This window comes from Coffea eugenioides, chromosome 7, assembly GCF_003713205.1.
Source record: "Coffea eugenioides isolate CCC68of chromosome 7, Ceug_1.0, whole genome shotgun sequence".
Lineage (NCBI taxonomy): Eukaryota > Viridiplantae > Streptophyta > Magnoliopsida > Gentianales > Rubiaceae > Coffea > Coffea eugenioides.
Window position 1 is genome coordinate 2321906 of NC_040041.1, and position 18942 is coordinate 2340847.

Sequence of the window (18942 nt, forward strand, 5' to 3'; positions counted from 1 at the left end):
TCTATCCATATTACTAATGGTGTTGAGTGCACAGGTACATTTATGTGCAAGAAAACAAAATTTGCATGTACTAATTTTCTTAAAATTAATCTTGCAATATTAAAATAAGATCATAATCTTCCGATTATGTTTTTTAACTGAAACTAATACTTACTTATTTTAGCTAGCTTATAAAGAATATTTGTAAACTCTATTGGTAAGTAAACATAATAATCTTTTTTGTTTCGCAGTACCACAAACCAGATGGTACTTTTCCCTTCATATGTGGTACAGATTGTGCCTATGAGACTAGGATTGTAAAGTAGTAAAGGATACTCAAGGACAATGTTAAGGAAAACAACCAAAACCAAAGAACAATTTTGAAGCTGGATATTCACAAAATATTTGTATCAAGAAAGTGTCAAGGACCAAATCATTTAGTAGTGGCAATGTAGCAATGAATGAATGTGGAGCAAAAGAAACACCCAATCTCAGAGAACAAAGGCACCGACAAAGCCTGAAATCTAAATAGAAAATGGACCATAGGCGAGTATGTTTGAATAGCAAATTATTTATACAAATTTATCTATTTTGATCATATAGTATCTATTTCAGAAAATTGTCCCAAATAATTATATATCCAAACACAGTTGTTACTACTACTTTCTGAAATACACTCAAGGGAAATATCTTTGAGCTCCGAAAAAAAGTAAAAATCGAAATATAAAATAGACCAAAGGCAAGTATGTTTGAATAGCAAATTATTTATACAAATTTATTTGTTTTGATCATATAGTATCTTTTTCAGAAAATTGTCCCAAAATTTTTTTATCCAAACACACCTGTTACTATCACACGAGATCCTCAATGTCATTTTTTCAGTGGCAATTCAGTGTCACTTCTACATTTATGCCAAGTGTTCTATTTATTTAATTTGTCATGTGTTGTTTATTTAAATTTCTTCTATTATTACGTGATAAGTGAGATTGACACTGGATTTGGCACTGAGCAGTGTGGCATAGAGGATCCCAACTGCTGTTACTACTACTTTCTGCCAAAGGGAAATATCCTCAAGCTTCGAAAAATGGTAAAAATTGAAATAGAAAATAGACCAAAGGCGAGTATGTTTGAATAACAAATTATTTATATAAATTTATCTGTTTTGATGATACAGTATCTTTTTCAAAAAATTGTTCCAAAATTTTTTTATCCAAACACATATATTACTACTGCTTTCTGAAATACGCCAAAGGGAACTATCCTCAGGCTCCGAAAAATGCTCAAAAAAGGTCCCACCGAGATTTGAACTCGGGTTACTGGATTCAGAGTCCAATGTCCTGACCACTAGACCATGGGACCACTTGATGGTGTGATTTGTGAGCTTCCCTATCCTATAAATTGACAACTCCAACAACTCACCAAAGAAATTATCGTTTACTTTTTTTAGTGAAATTTGGAGACCAAGAAAAATATCCAGAGAATATAGGAAATTAATGACAGCTATTAGCAGTTATTGAAACTTATGCGAATAACCAATGACTTTCCTTCAAAATCATGCAAATTTTGCAAGACACAAATTGCATGAAAATGCAAAAAAAAAAAAAAAAAAAAAATCATAATTCTTGCCAGCAAAACATACGTAAAAGAAAAAAAAATTAACTTTCCTTTCCTTATCCACATTTTTCCCTATAAAGTATAAACAAATACTACCTTAATGAGGTTGCACTTTTAGACTCATCCTGATTTGTTTCTAGTCGGAACAACGTTTTTAAATTTTTAAAAGTTGCCTCATTATTCTGATTCTTATCAAGAAACTTCAACATTGTTTTGTGCAGCAAATTATTAGCGCATAAAGATTTTTTTTTTTGAAACAAAATTGGCATCCACTTTTTCTTTTGGAGTACAAGGAAAACAAAGTAGTATTTAAACTCCACTACTTTGACGACGCGTTTCACAATCAAATGAAAGATAGTAACTGACATTGAGCTTCCATATGCTCACTAAAGGTGCGTTTGATAAAACTGAACTTGAAAACTAAAATCTAGAACTTGAAAATTAAAATTTAAAATCTGAATTCATTAAGTTATTAAATTGTTAAATATTAAATCAGATACGTTTGAGTGTATATCACATTCAGAGATAAGTAAATACCTTATCACTTATTTTTTGAAATAAATTTTGTTTAAAAAGTTCAGTGTCACTTAATTAATTCAAATATTCAAGTTTTGATTATCAAACGCGTTTGAACATATTAAGATGTGAATCCATTAAATTTAAGTGCTGAATTGAATTATCAAACAGAGTCTAACACTTTCGAATTTCATTTAAGTCCGACTCTAAGGCAAACCTAGCATCTTAGTTTAGAATTTTGTCCAAGAAGATTAACCTTACCATTTACTTAACGTGTGCTTAAGCCCTTGTGTAAGCATTTCCTATCTTTTGCGTCCACTGCGATTAAGTTTATTTATACAAATACAACCAAGAATTTCAAAACCTAATTTATGACTGTTTGAGAACCCCCAATTTTTATTTCTTATCCCTACAAGTTATATATGATTCTGCTGGCATTAGAATCTTATTTAAATAATTTTGTGCCCAAAACTTAGAAAAACCTTTTCTTTTCTTTTCTTTTCTTTTTTAAAAATGTTTGCATGGACAAGTTATTGCAAGATTAGAATTCTGGTTAGACACAAGGGTTTACCATTTCAGTAGCCATTCCTGAACCTCAACACCCACCCAAAGCAGCCGCTAATCAACCATTGCCGCCACCGCCCCAGCTGATGACGCTGATATAAACCCCTTCACGTCCTTCTTATCAACCACCAGAACCAGAAGCAGAAGAAAAAACCACCAGAATCAGAACCCATCATCCAAAGCCGCAATAACTAGTCAACAACTTCTTGACCAAAATAACTACTACCTCCATTCCCTCTATCAACTCCCACATACTCATCAGACAGCTCTGGCCTTTCACAACCACTCTCTCATCCTCCTCGATTCCCACTCTCTCATCAAAGACACAAGGGCTCCGGCACTGTTCTTGTGGTTTAGTTTATGAAAAATGTAGTATATCATGCATCAAATTTAGTACAAGTAATTGAAGTTTCTTTTTTTCACAACTTGCATTTCGACATTTGAGTATAGTTACGTCAATCCCGAAATTATTTCTAGAGTATGGGAAAAATGTGAAAATGTGTAGGCAGGATAGGAACACTCCAAAGTTTTATGTTAGGAAATCATTTAAAGCTTTTGTTACGCAGGCCGTCTTAAGATTATTGTCATTCTCGTGCCTTTTTTTTTTAAGAGCTTATACGACAATGCAAGTAATTTTCTTCAAGCTGATGATTGTTGCATCTTTGAGTCGTCGCGCGCTGTTTTTTTCCAGTTTTGGGCCAATAACTCTTAGCTGACATGAAGCCGTGGTGACTGGACTACCTAGGCCCATGAACGACGGTACAACATTTAGTAGCGTCAAATCCGATAACGTTCTATCAGAAAATCATGACCTCCATTCATCTCTCAGATCTCTGGGGAAATGCCAAAATGCTAAGCATATCTAAGTGGAAATGTCAACAGATTTATAATTAGTGATCTCCGGCACAAAACGACACAAATAGTTCTTTACAAATAGATGCATAATCCTACGCTTTCAAAATAATGCAAATTAATCTCTTATATAAGTAAATCGCACCATTTTAGTCCTAAAAATCCATGTCATAAATGTTTTTAGGGCAAAAAGTCTTCTAAAATGGGTATTGGGAGTAAACCGGGGCAATCTGTACAAGTGAGGGACTAAATAACTCAAATGCAATGTACAAAAGTATTCGTATCGTTTTCCTTATTGACCTCTAATTCACATTCTGAAATTAGTAGTATTATAAGTTCATTCAAAGACTTTAGGTTCGAGTTCCATAGCTTTCTTGATCTGAACTGAGGTAAAGATTGCTGAGTCGAAGCTGATGTGTCTGCAAAGCCACTCTTGACACTCACACAAGAATTATGGAGGATACAAACAACTTTGTAAATATGGACGACCACTTCCTTATTTTATGTATATGTCATTATTGTATCAAGAAAAGAGTACCTAGACCATTTTTTATTTTACTGAATAATAGAACAGATTTAGGGATGGTCGCATAATTACATGAGCACCATAAAAAATGGAGTGAATTTTAGCCAATCAAAGTTTCTAGGTTTATCCTTTCTCAGTGTCCCAAATGCAAGGAAAAAGATAAACTCGAAAACTATCGGTGGATGCTTATAATTAATGCACGCAGATCTGTTATTTCCCTCATGCATGGTCTTATTTTATGTAGCTAGATGGTACCCCTATTAGAATACTTAAAACTTTTTATCGCATAAAAAATGACTTCTTGAAAAACAGTTGAGCATGTTTACCAAATTTATCAAAGGATAGACATTCGCAACGGAACAAAACAAATTAAACCCTCCACCAATTCACTTTTTATTAATTGTCGTTTATAAGTTTGCTGTCTTCTCGATTGGTTTTCCACGCATTATTTTCTTTTCGAATTTCATCAATTGACTTGATGCAGCAGGAAGAAGAGAGCTTGATTTCTTTTTTTTTTTCCCCCTAATTTTTTGGTTTCTTAGTACATAATAATATTCTCTATGGCATTATGCTTGATCAATCCCACATCACATCAGTTTTCAGTTTTAACAAGACGGACAGCCTTGTCGCAGCCAATTTCCCTTTCTTGTTCTCCTCGTCAATGCAGGCCATATACCCTTCTACATCCTCTACCACATTTCTCGTAAAGTAGACAAATCAACGAGCCCTGAGCAAGCAATTATTAGTACTTAATTGACAACTCCTATTGGATCATGAAAGTTACCAGTTACTACTCGTACAAAATCCGGTGTTAGCAGAAATCAGAAGTTAATGTAGTAGTACGACTGGTGGAAGGAGATTGGTGCAGTCAGCAGTTTTGATCATCACATTCAAGAAAAAGGTGCCAAGAAGCAGCCCGACTGCCAGAAAAAGTAGTAGTAGGAGGAAATAATATATCTTATATATTTATAGGTGACTTATCAAAAGTGAAAAAGCAAAAGATCAACTGAGCGCAAAAAAAAAAAAAAAAAGCAGCTAAAAACATAGGATTAACTCATTTTTCACTCCATCTCTGTCACTCTCTCGGTCTAAGATGGACAAAAAAGAAAAACAGCTGAAAGGAAAGAATTTCGTGATCCATAGCTTTCACCACATCACCATCACCAGCACACCACCCATGCCACGTAATCATATGGAGTTTGGAGGAGGCTTTGATCGATCATTTTCTTCCTTGATTTCAAACGTCTATTTTGAACCTTTCTTTCTCTCTTTTCTGGCTTTTTTCATCTGGTGAAGTCGTGAACAAGACTTGGCCTATCTGTAACATTGAGACGCCAAGAAAGGAATGGAACGCCATTATCCGAGTCACGGTCATCGTCGTCAATGAACCTGAATTCATTCCCATAAGCCGATGAAAGATACGGCATTTTCTGAGCCTGCGAGTGATGAACCCATGAACTGTTTAGCATGTGTTGAGAGTCCGCTCCGCCGGGTACACCATTAGTCCCACTGGTCGCAGCTGCAGCGGATGCCCTCCTCTCTTCCTTCTTAAAGCGAATTCCACAGGCATTACAAAGCGACTGCATTCCACCAACACCATCACTTTTAGCCTCCACAAAGTTCAAAATAAATAAACAAATAAAAACTAATCGTCCATTTTCACCCTGGTAGTAATACAAAATATATGATTGCTTGATTAATGCCAAAATGGGAAAAAAAAAAATGGCATCTCATCACAACCATTAAATAAAGTCTCCATATTGAAAGAGAAAATAAACGTGCTAGTTGGTCCGTTTTTCACCCTTTAAAGAAACAAAACGAATGGTAATTCTTTTTTTAAACTGGTAATTACCTTGGGTCCTTTTGGGCCGTTTCTCCAGAGAGGTGTAGAAGTGGTGTCACAGTTGGCGCAGCGTCGAGCTAGGAGGCCATCGCCACCGCCAGAGTTGGAGTTGGTGTGACTGTTTGCGCGGCTACTTTTGTGGGACGTATGATGGGGAGAATTGGAAGAATGTTTGGACTGTAAAATATCCCAGCAGAAGTTAGACATGTAAGAAGAGCGTCTTTTTTCGGTGTCATTATTGGTTAGACGAGTAGAAGGGGTGCCCAAGGAAAGAGTGCAATCAACAGAGGAAGACGGCGGAGATGATGCGAAGGAATACATTTCAGCCGTTTCATCGAAGGGTTTATTGTGATGGTTAGGCATGGAGAAGAGCATGGAGAAGGAATTGGCTTGATGAGTGTGGAACATCCCACATGAACATGGCCCAGACATGTTTCCATGAGAACCACCATTGCACCTATTACCGTGCATCATCGTTTGTTTTCTTTGTTCTTTCTTTTCTTGCTGCTGCTTCAATCTTTGGATGGATGAACAATCTCTCCAACTGGTCTTTGAATTTATAGGGCTAAGACAAAAGAATGAAAGAAATACTCTACTAACTATGGGTTTTGTGAGAATGAGGTGAAAAAAGGGTTGGAAATTGGGAGGGTTAATAATACTGCAGGTCAAGTTTGGAAAACGTTAATAAAGGCAAGGGCGGTACAAGTACGAACAAATAGTAAGTTGAGAGCGATGGGTAATAATCAAATGGAATGGGGGGGGGGGGGGGAGGGAAGTAAGTTGAAGCTTGGAAGGAAGAGCTCGAAATGTTATGTGAATATGATATATGAGCGTACGAGAGTGGAGAGAGAGAGAAGAGAGAGTTGAGCTGTCTGGTAGCTTTCTTTTATTTAAGCTAATAAAATGGTGAAATAACAGTCAGCAGCTGCAGCAGTCCACGTTGTCGTCAAATGAAACATTTTTGGAGTCCATGTAGAATATAGGCCAACGAATGTACAGTAAGACTGAGATATACAAAGAGGCAAAAACAAAAACAGACGAAAAGGGTCCCAGGTTTACCACGTTACTAGTTTATTTCTACTTGCTTGCTTAGCAGCAGGAGCAGCAGCAATAAACAGAAGAAAGACTGAAAGAGAGAGCGAGAATACTGACGGAGACCGGGGCTTTGATCAAAGATGATCGATCAGAGGAGGGCACGAGATGATATATGTTTATGGTATGCTTTGCAAGTGCAAGTGCAAGTGCAAGCGGTCACTACTCCTCTTCTCTCTATATATAGTACACTGCCTGTGCAGTTGGGTCATTTTTGTTGGAGTTTAATGTTAGAGAATTCGGAATATTTTATACCGTAAAGGTGAAGATACGCACATAGAATATGTTAGTAGAAGTTTGAAACTGATTCGGCCACAAAGTGAATGAATTATAAAGAAAGAAAGAAAGAAAAAAAAAACACACTACCGGTAATATCGATCATTATTATGATGAAAAAGTAATTGACGTGTATTTATGGATTCTTGCTGATGTTCTTTTAGGGGTTAACACAAACAGCACTCCACTAGTTTTCAAAATGCGAACATGAATAAATCTCAATTGATTTTTAAGGGCACAAAGAATTTGGATCTTGTAAAACACTTTTTCCATATTAATTCTACAAATAGCGAGGGGTGAGGACAGAGAATTCAATAATCAGTGTCTCTGCAGCGCAAAGAAGTGGCCAAAGGGTGTGCTCAAAACGAAACAAAACAAAAAGAAAATATGTTTAGGGTTTTTGGGGGGGCCTGCAAAGGTTGATGATCAAATGCGTTAGTGTGTGTTGTGTGTGTAAGAGAGAGACAGAGGGAGGGAGGAGAGTTTGGGGGGATATGATGGATGGGGTTGGTCATCGGGTAGTCAAAAGAACCCACGTGACTAGCGGGAACAGTCTTCCATGGATGGATCTGCCTTCTCCGATCACGAGGCAACAGTCTCAAACCCAATACATCAAAAACCTCTGTCCGTATCCGTATCTCTGCCCCTCTCTGCTCTGTCACTGCCACCCTCCCAATGAAAATGGAAAATGCCCCAAACTCACTCCGCCCCACACCTTCTTCAACGTCCTCCATCTCACGGGCCCAATTGCCAAGCCCTTTTACGGAGTATTTGGTTTTGTATCAGTAAAAAAGAGAGAAAATTTGTACCCATTTTTTGCCTTTATCGGCTGCGGTGTTCTTCTTAATTAGCAGAAGCAAAGCTAAGTCCAAACACGCAATTTGAATAGGTGGTGATCAAAGAACTCTCTTCTGTCTCTCGATCTAACCTTTTTTTTTTGAAACGTAATCATGTTAAAAGTTTGCGTTGTACGCTCTTTCTTTTTTGGTGCATCGGAGAGTTCTCTGGTTGATGCATAAAACTATTTAATTTGTGGATAATGTGAAAGCTTTAATCAATTAATCGGCCCTTTTTGCTCATCATGTACTAATATATGCAATTGATTAGCCGACCTTTTTCAGGATATGTAATATGCGGATTACTCCTCACTTTTAGCAATTGAACTACTAGTTTGTTTTTGGGTTAACGCATTTATTTACTAAAAATTGCACTACTAATAGAAACAAAAGTAACTAATTGACAACAAGCTACGCTAATCCCTTTTTCAGACCAACTAATTCGAATTATTATATTTGTGTTTGGATAGGAGATTATTTAAAATAATTATTATATCATTTTTTGTGATGTGATACGTATATATGAAATTAAAAATTTTTAAATAAAAATTAATTAAATTCTATAATTGTAATACATCAATATTAATGAGTGTGTTTGGATAGCAAATTATTTTATGTAATGTATCTGAAATAAAAAAATTATTTAAAAAATACGTTGATGATCCAAATAAATTAATATATATAAATAAGATATAAATAAAATGCAAACCAAGACAAAACTCATGATTTTGTGCCTGAAAATCTCATAGTAGTAGTAGTACTCTGTACCATAGCAGCTAGTGGCCGATGGATTGAAGTCGGAGCTACTGCTGACGAGGGGTGTGAGTGTGGATATTGTGGATTTACATTCCCATACATAAATTCAAAGGGACAATGAGGAGTCCTCTCTCCCAATTGTACAAAGTGCAGTTGCGTAGTTATAGGCCGTCCAATCCAATCCATCAAATGCACGACGGAAGCAGACGCAAGTATTAGACGGATCATCATTCATCACCATCCCCGAATCAGTTATCACACGACCACTGGTTTCAGCTGACTACTAAATCAATCAACTGGCGGTAGCCTGGATTCCCGTGAACTCTCCCATTCCAACTGAAATAAGTAGTGTCTCCTGCTCCACCTATACTCCTCCTATATTTATGTTTAATTCCTTTCCCTGCTCATCACATGGTCGTAATTCGTATTCCCAAAAAAAAAAAAAAAAAAAACCAAAAAAAAGATGAAGATAGTAGTAGTGGTTCATTTACCAATCTAGCCTAACTGGTAGTCTGTTGTTCTTCCTTTATTTTCCCTTTGAAACCAATCGCAATCTGACTTGACTGACTGCAAGTACCTACTCCATCTGTCCCGTTAAAAAACTGTCATACATTTAATTTAAAAAAGTCTCAAAATATTTCTCTTATTGAGAAAGTCAAAACACATATTTCAGTCTCTTCTTTTTTTTTTTTAATATAATCCCTCCCTCTGATCATATGCATGTTACCTATTTAAATTTAAATTTTAAATTTGTGGGATAAAATTGAAAAAAAAAAAGAACAAATATCACAATCAAATTATTATTCTTAAAATATTAAATTCCCGAAACGGGACCGGGATGAATGGAATACTAGATAGTTATACTTACTTAAAATTCTAATAATTTATCTTGATTTAATAACTTAACTGTAAAGTTAATAGTTGAGTTCTAAATAAATTGTCACGATCAACCAAATAGCAGTGACACGGGCCATGTTGGTAGAGGTGGTTCCTATAATCTATCCAATTATTTGTGAGAATTTGGTTCAATGATGGAAAAATAATTGTAAGCTTCTTTTTTACAAGCAAATGGAGTGAGTGCTCCATATATATATATATATATATGTAACTACTTCCAAAAATGGGATGCGACAATAGTAGCAGCAGTTAGTATTACTTGTCGTCGTGAATCAAATTGCCTGCCTCTGGTCCGAAGAATTAGAAATTTCATCAATGGAGGATATATGATGATCTAGTAGTAGTTGCAGTCGAGGAAGAGAAGATGCTTAGATTTGGCAGACGAATAAGAAAGAGAAAAGCGAAAGACATATATAAAGGTAGGATTCAAATGGGATACTCTGCAATCATCAAAGCAACAAAACGGTGGTGGTGTGTTGTGGTTTTACGATGGAGATCTTTGACTCAAACAACAAGCTAGTAACATATACGTAGAGACAATAATAAAGTTGTATGCCACACCTTAAACTATCAAAACTCGAAAGAAAATGGATAATAAATGATGATGACTTAGAGGTTAGCTAGCGCGTCACATACTACAAAACAGCGGAAACAAAATTTAATAAAAATAAAATAAAATAAAAAAAAGGGACCCCACGTCCATCATCATGGCCCGAGCCCTGAACAACAACAAACAAACTCCTCTGGAATATCGATCGATTCGATCAAAAGATTCATCAAATACAGCAAAAACAAAGAGAGAGAGAGAAAGTTGGAGGGTGAGAAGAGAATCAGATCGTCTAGAGATTGCAGACTCATGTAGAGTTCGACAAACGGGACGACCACCGCTTTCCAAAAGATGCTCTCTTTCTCTCTCTCTCTCTCTATTCTGCTTTGTAAACTACGAAAAAACAAACTACGATCTACCCAAGACTTGACGACGTCGCATTTTGCCCCTTACTTATTATACATGCTATGCATTGATTCAGCTAATAATTAATTAATCCTTATTTTATTTTATTTTTTCATTCCATCCAATTCCTCACAATGGCCAAACCCTACGTGAATTGCACGCTTGTAGTACGATTTATTAACGCTCGGTAGCACCGTGCAAGTTTTTAATTAAGCTGGTGGACTTGTTCAATTTATTACGGGTGATGTGCCATTCAAGCGCCGAGGATGAGAGTGGAGAAAAGATTGTCGTAGTCTCAGATGTCTATGAAAATTCTGGCATTTAATGCGATCTGTTTATACCCTTCTTTTTTTTTTTAATTAACGAAACTCGGGGATTTGCTTAATCATGGCAAATGCAGCCCCCACGAACGCAATTAATTCTCACAGCCTTTGAGAGTTATATATATATATATATATATATAGAGAAAACACACACACACACACACACATTGGTCTTTGGGAACGCATATGCATGCTTATTATTGTGCCTACTACCAGCTAGTAGTAAAATAAGTACAGTAACAAGGAACTTTGCACTGCGATACGATGATGATGATGGTATGTGGGCCGTTGGATTTTGTGGGACCGCCTCGGCTGGACCAAGTTTCCAAATACTGCATGCATATCCTATCATGTCATCTATCTCCTGCTTAACACTAACCCGAAAAGAATCAATCATTAGCATTAATCCACGTTCCACGTGGACTTCAACCAAGTGATTTCCCCCCTCGCTTGCATGCATGCATGCATGCATGTATGCATTGCGGTGCAATTTGTATCGAGAAGCTGAGAACTTTATGGCAGTAGTACGTATACAAACGACGCAAGCCAAGAACATATTGAAATCTTGGGAAATTTTTTTTTTTGAGAAATGAAAAATCAAGAACATTCCTCAAAAGCAACAAGATACAACTGGAATGGATCTCACTTCTCCTCTCTCTCTCTCCCTCTTTCTGGCTTTCCTTCTCCAGGGGGGAAAAAAAATTAAAAACAAAAAAAGAGGGATGTATAGTTTGGGATTGGTCTAGTTATGTTCTTGTCTGCAGGATCTACTTTTTTCCAGGTAACGTAAAAAGAAGCAGTAGTAGTTGTAGTATCTATAAGGTTTCTGGATGGAGTAAAGGAAAAGTAAGGAAAAGGGGAAGGGAGGAGCAGGAGAAACCCCTAATGAGCCGACCTACCTATGGAATGGAAATTGGAAAGTTGGGTTCTGGTCAAACAACAAACTACATCTAAAGAATAAACTGTAACCTCGAATTGTCTCCTCTTAGGAGGTCTAGTCTTGTGGCCAAAGGAACCTTAGATTTCTCCCCAACCCTTTAATTATTGTATTGCACCTATCTCCTTTTGTTTTCTCTTCTTTTAGTTTCTCTTCTTTTGAATGTAATCATCAATCCTCGCTTCAGCCAAAGAGTTGGCTTGGTCATGCAAGTACTCGAGATCGTGGAGGCTTTTTTTTTTTTTTCGGGGGACCAAAAACAACCGTCATTTCTTCAAGCTAGTGTCCAGTAAGGATATCGTAATTTCAGACATTAGAAGGGAGGTTAGTTGCAACTAATGAAAAACTTACCACGAAGTCATATTTGTTTTTGCTTTTTTCAGGGTTATTTTGTGAATTCTATCTTGTCTTAAAAACATCAATTTTTAGGTCTGTATTCTAGATAAGATTAAACAGCACCTTGAAAATACTTAACTTTTTTGGGGGGGGGGGGGGGATGATGCTAAAAAAGGGTAGTTTTTGTTTGCACAAAAAATAATCATAACAATCTTTGAGGTTATTGGTCAATTTACCCCATAACAAACGATCATAATGTCTCATTTGGATTTAATAAAAAATCAATAAAAGTGGCATCTCGGGAATAATTAATGCTGTTAGCTTATAACTTATAGCAAGTCGCAATTTCTTGGTAACACTAGAGATTTATAAAATGACAATCCTGATACAAAATTCGATATCCTAAAGCCAGGATTGTAGCTCCAGCTCATCAATTTTTAAATAAGCATATCAGTCCCTAAAAAAGGAGGAAGTGAATGTGCCTAATGATCAGGTTTCGGAATTTGAATTGGTGGAGTTTGAAGAAAATCTCATTCTTATTAAATTGTGGTGCTGATATCGTTTGGAACCCTATGGCCTATGCCATCCTATCATCACAACTTTGGTTTCTTCAACACATGATGAATGAGTTGAATGGATAGTTGAATTCCAGCTCATTCAGCATAAGTTTCGTAACGGACTGCATTTGGGTCCAAAAGTGGATTAGCAAGTACCGAGGCGATACAAAAATAAACAGTATGGGCTAGACTCTTTGGGCCTAAATTTGCCTAATCAAATTTGCCTAGAGTCTATGCTCCTTTCTTCCTTACGGGTTAATTTCAGAAACCTCACCTGAGGTTTTTGACAATTTCACTAGCTTCCTCTAAAATTTTTAAAATTATACAAACCTCCCCTAAGGTTAAGGTTTTGATAACAAAATTAATCCAATTAGAAAAAATAACGTTAAAAAGTACTTTAAGAAAAAAGATGAAACTTTTATTCTATATATATCCCTCGTGCATGTATACAAGTTGTATTAGTAAAAGAATAAAATTTTTTGAATTTTGCCTTTCTTTTCTCTCCACTCTCATTTACTAATATACAACGATTAAGTAATTAGAGCACTAATTAACTATTAGTAACTAATTAACGAAAATAACTATTGAAAATTTCTTTAGTGATGAATGATGACTTGTATTTATAAAATAACATTAATTGATATACCTAATGGAGAAAGGAGGGAAAAAAAAGGTAAATTTTGAAAACTTGCCTGTTCAAATAATAAGAATCATAGCAAACATCATGTTAAAAGAGATTACTTATCTATTTTGCTGAATCTTGTGATCATTAGGGTAATTTTGCTGCTTATTTGTATTGTCTAATTTATTAAATGTGAACTTTTTGAATGGTGAAATGCTGTATTAATTGTTTCTAACTTTTAATTAATTTTGGTTTTTTACTAATACAACTTATATACATGTATAAGGGGTATTTATGAAATCAAAGTTTCATCCTTCTCTTTAAAGTACTTTTTTAATGTTACTTTTTTTAATTGGACTAATTTTGTTATCAAAACCTTAATCTCAGAGGGGTTTGTATAATTTTATAAATTTCAAAGGAGGCTAGTGGAACTGTTAGAAACCTTAGAGGAGGTTTCTGAAATTATCCCCTTCCTTACAAACCTCTTGTGGAAAACATACTTAGTTCATATATTGTGCACAACAAATTTAACTATGGATATCATCAGCAAGGGTGGAGCTAAGATCCCAAATTTTAGTACAATAAATTTATTTTAAAAAATAAAACTACTAATAGTATATACATATTATAATTGTACCCTATGAGTACTCTTTGTTTTTTTAAATGTTGCAAAATGAATTCATTATTAATTTTGTTAAATATATCTTTTTCAATGTAAGTAACTAAAGCTTTTGATTTTTTTAAAAATAATTTGCGAATCACCATCAACTTTATTTTCTACAGGTTTCTTTTATAAAATTTATCTTTACCCTATTATAAATAAAAAACATAATAATTTAATTTCATATTATAAATAAAAAGTTTACCATCCACTTAAATAATTATTGTTTTTGAAAACTTTGAAGTTTGAAAAAAATGATTTTAAAGAATTGGTTTTCTTACTCCACTCAAGAAAGTTCATCCCTCATGTTTGGACATTTTAGATGAATTTATTCTTGAACTAACTTTCGTAGATAATTTGAAATAAATTCAAAATTATTGTGATGGTAAAAATTATGAATTTTCAATTTTTTGGGGTCAATGTATATAGGAAAGAAAATTTGATAAAATATAATAGGGTCAAATAAGATGTAACTTTAAAATTTTCCAAATTTTCTAAGTCTAAGAACTAATTTTTCAAAGTTAAGTGGGGTCAATTGACCCCACTTGCTTCTATGTGGCGGCGTGCATTTAGGTGTCAATTTTTATTGTGTAGTTTATACTAGGGCTGCAAACGAGTCGAATCGAGTCGAGTTTTGATCTAATCGAGCCGAGTTTTGACTTAATTTTAGTGAACTCGAACTCGAACTCGAGCTCGACGAGCTGACAATTTCAAGCTCGAGCTCGAAAAAAAAAATTTATTATTTTTATTTTTTAAAAAATAAATAAAATAATATTTTTTTCTTAATAAATAATAAAATATTAAGGATATATATGTAATTTTACTATTAAAATAAAAAATAAAAAAATATATATGCACTTAAAATAAAAAAAAATAAAAAAAAATATACTTAAAATAAAAAAAATATATATATATATACTCGAGTAACGAGTTTAATATCTTGAGCTCGAGTTCGAGCGGCTCGATCCGTTTAGGGCACTCGCGAGCGGCTCGATTCGTTTGAAACCCTAGTTTATATTTTTCACCCCTCTAGCTCTCGCACCTTTTTTTATTCTCAATTGTTAGGCATAAAATTCAAATTCTGAATTTGATAGTAACGAAGGCTCTTTATAAAGTTCATCTTAAATTCCTTTGAAAAGAAAATTCTAAGAAGATCATCTTAAATTTACTACCGTTTATCAACGACCATTTGCAGCCAATGCTACTAAAGCAGCAGACGATTCTCAAATGTTTTCTAAATAAGCAATTAGCTCGTCCCATACCTTCTCCCGACTTGGCCTACATCAATTCCACGCAATAATTAAGAACTGCTCACCAATCACAAAAGAAAAGTAGAAAAAGACAAATACTCCTAATAATAAACTTTAGTGGTGAATAATTTACTCAATAAAACAAAAAACTAATCCAAAGTCGATTTGTAGCCTCTAGTCAAGAATAAGAAATTCAGCAGAAGAAAACCATTTTGTTTTACAGAATTTTGTCCCTCACATTGGAACAACTACATGAACAAAAAAAAAAAACAAAGAAAAAAGGGCTGCTTTAGATTGGAACGAAACGGTGTGCTCACAGAATGCAAATGTCTTAAATAATCCAAACTCTCTGTTATTACATGTGAACTGAAACGGTGTCATATCGGTCGTCAGGAATTAGGTTAGCCAACCTTAACCGGAAAAAATGTCGGTAACCGTAGTTGATCCACTTAAATCAAACAAATCAAAGCCGTAAACCAGTTACCAACCCATTCATGATTTGATTACCTGAAGGCCAATCACCAGAAAAAAAAAACAAAGGTTCAACATTTGGTTAAATCTTTCACTAACTACGGTGGATCTAAACCTCTAGAAGCCCATGTCGGAAAGTTCTCCGGTGCAGGACAAAACAGTACCTCGAATTGGCTCCATCAAGAGTAGTCCAAACTCCATAGCATATGCAATTTAGGGTGGAATGAAGTTGGCAGTGTGGTTGATCTAATTAAACTTCAATCAGACCTTCCACAACGAATTCAAATTATTTATACCTGGTCAGACACAGATTAGTTCTACACGGAGATTCCTAATACTAATTAAGAATAGTTAACAGTGACCGTACACATAGTCACAGACAACAAACTAAGATTTCGTGCAAGAAATTGTTCAATCAAGACTTTTTTTTTAGCCATGTGATGTGGCCCAGCAATTTTATCTCATGAATTTCTTAAAGCTAAAGTAGCTTAAAATTATGGAACAAACTAATCCCTTTTCTATTTGTCCAGTGTACAAGTAACATCCCAAATGTTAATGCAGAGATGGGATGTGTAGTAGTAGTATTCAGCATTGAAGCAGTAAAATCCACGTCTACGAGTTTCATGAAATATCTATAAGCTGCCTGCAGAAGAAAACGGTGAAATAAACTGCACGAAACCGAGATATCGATGTTCAAAGGGAGATCGACTGAAACAGCACACAAAACTTTATTTTACTTATGTCTGTTGCAGGATTGGTTCTTGCAGACTATTTAGTTTATGGATGACGCAGAATACGTAAGAATCAGAAAAATTAAGCGTGTAACTAAATTTTGAATATTCAGTCGCACTAATTTAACGTGAACATATGATTGATAAGCGATAGAGAAAAGCCACAACCATTCATAGATTAATTTCTTGGGCTTTATATTTTCAACTTTAGACGTTAATGGGGTAGAGTACACACAGTTCCAAACAGGTAGAGATATGGGGAACCGACTGTCTCAACTCGTCATCGCCATTTTGCATTATGTGATCTGGCGCCCACAAATCAACCGCAGCAGCTGATAACAACCCGGCACCAAACCAGCCTTGTCTAATACTCTGACGTCTTCCCTCCTCCGTCTTAAATTTAAAACCCACCGCTAGCTGCCTGCTATGATCACTCCCCAAGCTAAAGCCATCGACCTCCCTCTCCCCATCTCTCTCTCTTTCTCTCTCTCTCTCTCTCACACACACACACTAACACACGCTCACCCACACGCAGCGCCACTAAATTAAGATGGTTAACCTTGTAGCAATCCAAAAGCCAATGTTGCATGGCCTAATGAAAATGGCTGGAGTTGTACCTCAAACTATAGAAATCGAGTCAGGCACGGTTATGAACTTTTGGGTTCCAACTGAAACCGTCCCAAAACAGAAAAAGTCCAAAAAAACCACTCGCTCCAACAACGTGGACGAAATCAACCTTAATCACAACATCCTCAAACCTAAAACTGCGAAGCCAGTAGTAGTATTAGTCCACGGCTTTGCAACTGAAGGGATCGTCACTTGGCAATTTCAAGTGGGCGCTTTAACGAAGAAGTATTCGGTTTATATCCCCGACCTACTCTTCTTCGGCGGTTCAATCACTGATAGCTCGGACCGGTCACCGACTTTCCAGGCCGAGTGTTTGGCTAAGGGGCTAGGGAAGCTGGGGATTGAGAAATGTACGGTGGTGGGATTTAGCTATGGTGGTATGGTGGCATTTAAGATGGCTGAGTTGTACCCGGACTTGGTTCAGGCGATGGTGATTTCGGGCTCCATTTTGGCCATGACTGATTCCATTAGTACCACAGCGTTGAATGAGTTGGGGTTTTCTTCTTCTTCTGAGCTGCTGCTGCCAACTTCTGTTAAGGGTTTAAAAGCACTTCTCAAAGTGGCTGTTCACAAGAAGCTTTGGTTCCCCGATCGGCTTCACAAAGACTTTCTTGAGGTTAGTTGAATCATTACATTTTTCCATGCAAAAATCATTTGTCTGACTTTTTTTGTTTTCTGAGCATTTTGTTCTTGAATTTTGAATTGCATGGGCAAATTAACCTACTTTTTAATTTTCTCCTCTTTTGTTTTTGGTGAAAACTGGGGCTGACTTTGCTTGATAACAATTGATAATATGTTAGTGGTGATGATATTTTGATCTAGCAATTCAAGTTGATATTTCAAAATTTAGAGGTTTAAGTTTAAATTTCTCATCCCATCTCCACACCTTCCTTGCTTGTGGTTATCACGGGACAACAGAAGAAATTTTCAAAGGGATGGGTATGTGGGTTTGTTCGTATAAAAGAAAAACCTTGGTGGAGCAACTAGTCAATAGCTTCATATAATGGGTTTCCGTGTCCCATTGACACGTACGAATGGTACGATACATAAGCAATCTGCAGAAAAAATACACTAGCGGTGTAACTGTCCAAAAGAAATGAGTCTCTTGTTAACTCTCTTTCAAAGATGTACATAATAAAATTTCAAGAAGAAGATGGGGCAGGTTACCTACTACTACCTAGTACATTAGAAAGTACTATACAAAAAAAAAATTTTGGTAAAATCTTGAAGCCAGGCACTGCAACCCACCCCCCATTTTGGTAATTAGATAGTTTAGAAGCCAAATTGATTCAATATACTCACTCTGATGCAGGTTATGTTCAATAACAGAAAGGAAAGAGGAGAACTTCTTGATGGTGTAGTAGTCAGCAACAAGGATGCTACCATCCCCACATTTACACAGGTGACTGATGAATTCTACATTATTGAGGACCGACCACCTTCGCTAATTAATTAATTAATCATGGAAACAAAAGATAAACTGCCTTCTCGCTTGATCATTCCGTGATTACATGGGCAAGCCAATGACTAATGAACGGTAACATCTTTACCATATGCCTCTCGCAGCAAATACATCTTTTGTGGGGTGAGAATGATCAGATTTTCAAGCTCGAGCTAGCTCAGAACATGAAACAGTAAGTTTCCAGATGATTAGTTTTCAGTTCATCTCCTATATCCCTGCATAAAAAAGCACATCTCCTTCACTAGGTTTGCTACAAGTCTGA

At 35.8% G+C, this 18942-nt stretch overlaps 2 protein-coding genes and 1 non-coding gene across 3 annotated transcripts; 1 reads left to right on the forward strand and 2 right to left on the reverse strand.

The window, feature by feature from the left end:
- Positions 1-1266: 1266 nt before the first annotated feature.
- On the reverse strand, positions 1267-1338 carry TRNAQ-CUG. Its single transcript has one exon. It is a non-coding gene; the product is annotated as a tRNA-Gln (tRNA).
- Positions 1339-5046: 3708 nt separating this feature from the next.
- Positions 5047-6629, reverse strand: LOC113778518 (GATA transcription factor 19-like). The gene is made up of 2 exons (XM_027323955.1): positions 5904-6629; positions 5047-5631 (listed from the first exon to the last, which is right to left on the reverse strand). Exons 1-2 carry the CDS (start codon positions 6366-6368, stop codon positions 5335-5337), a joined length of 762 nt encoding a protein of 253 aa, XP_027179756.1. The 5' UTR covers positions 6369-6629; the 3' UTR covers positions 5047-5334.
- Positions 6630-17141: 10512 nt separating this feature from the next.
- On the forward strand, positions 17142-18856 carry LOC113777422 (2-hydroxy-6-oxononadienedioate/2-hydroxy-6-oxononatrienedioate hydrolase). Its single transcript, XM_027322498.1, has 3 exons — positions 17142-17834; positions 18531-18620; positions 18785-18856. Exons 1-3 carry the CDS (start codon positions 17142-17144, stop codon positions 18854-18856), a joined length of 855 nt encoding a protein of 284 aa, XP_027178299.1.
- Positions 18857-18942: the final 86 nt, after the last annotated feature.